At 39.4% G+C, this 612-nt stretch overlaps 1 protein-coding gene across 1 annotated transcript in view; it reads right to left on the bottom strand.

Annotated features, from left to right (window-relative positions):
- The window catches only part of LOC128247366 (putative protein TPRXL), an 18,524-nt gene extending 18,142 nt beyond the window's left edge, over window positions 1-382 (bottom strand). The window contains 1 exon segment of the mRNA XM_052966718.1: window positions 362-382. Coding sequence (XP_052822678.1) covers window positions 362-382 — 21 coding nt within the window.
- Between the last annotated feature and the right edge of the window lie 230 nt (window positions 383-612).

Below are 612 nucleotides of genomic sequence, written 5' to 3'. Positions count from 1 at the left end.
TATATATATATATATACACACACATCTTTCTCTCTCTCTCTAGTCTTTTCCATTTGTTTTCTGTCCGCCACTACATTCCTCCAGGGTACAAATTTAATTTGTGGTCCGTGGGAAGAGCCATTTTAACGATGTGTCCTGCCCTAACTCTTCGAAACGCTCGTGTTAGAATGGGGGCAGATGATGAAGGAAAATGTTCTCTATGTGGCCTGTGTGTTTTCTGTACTCTGGTTATTATTATTTTTTTGTCTACGTTTTGTTTGCAATGTCCTGTACCTAAATATGCACCTATATATACAGGTAGATGTAGGTATGCACATACTTGTACGTATATATGCATATACTCATTTATTAATTGTTTTACATGATCGAACGCATGCGTCATCCCTGTAAGTAAGTTTTTGAACTTTATATTTTCTGACGCGACTCTATCTATCTCTATAGCTTTTCCCCCCTCTCGTTTTCCTTCTGTTACTACTATATTTCTCTCTTCCTCTCTTTCTCTCGTTGCTCACCTATTTTCTACTTCCTCCCCTTGTTTCTCCCTCTACCACTCTCTCTCCTTACCCCTCGCTGGTCACATCCGTCCAGTTACTAATTCTTTTCTTCCTTGGC

This window comes from Octopus bimaculoides, chromosome 3 (genome assembly GCF_001194135.2).
Source record: "Octopus bimaculoides isolate UCB-OBI-ISO-001 chromosome 3, ASM119413v2, whole genome shotgun sequence".
In the NCBI taxonomy this organism is placed as follows: domain Eukaryota; kingdom Metazoa; phylum Mollusca; class Cephalopoda; order Octopoda; family Octopodidae; genus Octopus; species Octopus bimaculoides.
The sequence above is the reverse complement of the archived record's forward strand: the minus strand, read 5'-3'. Positions and strand labels throughout refer to the sequence as shown.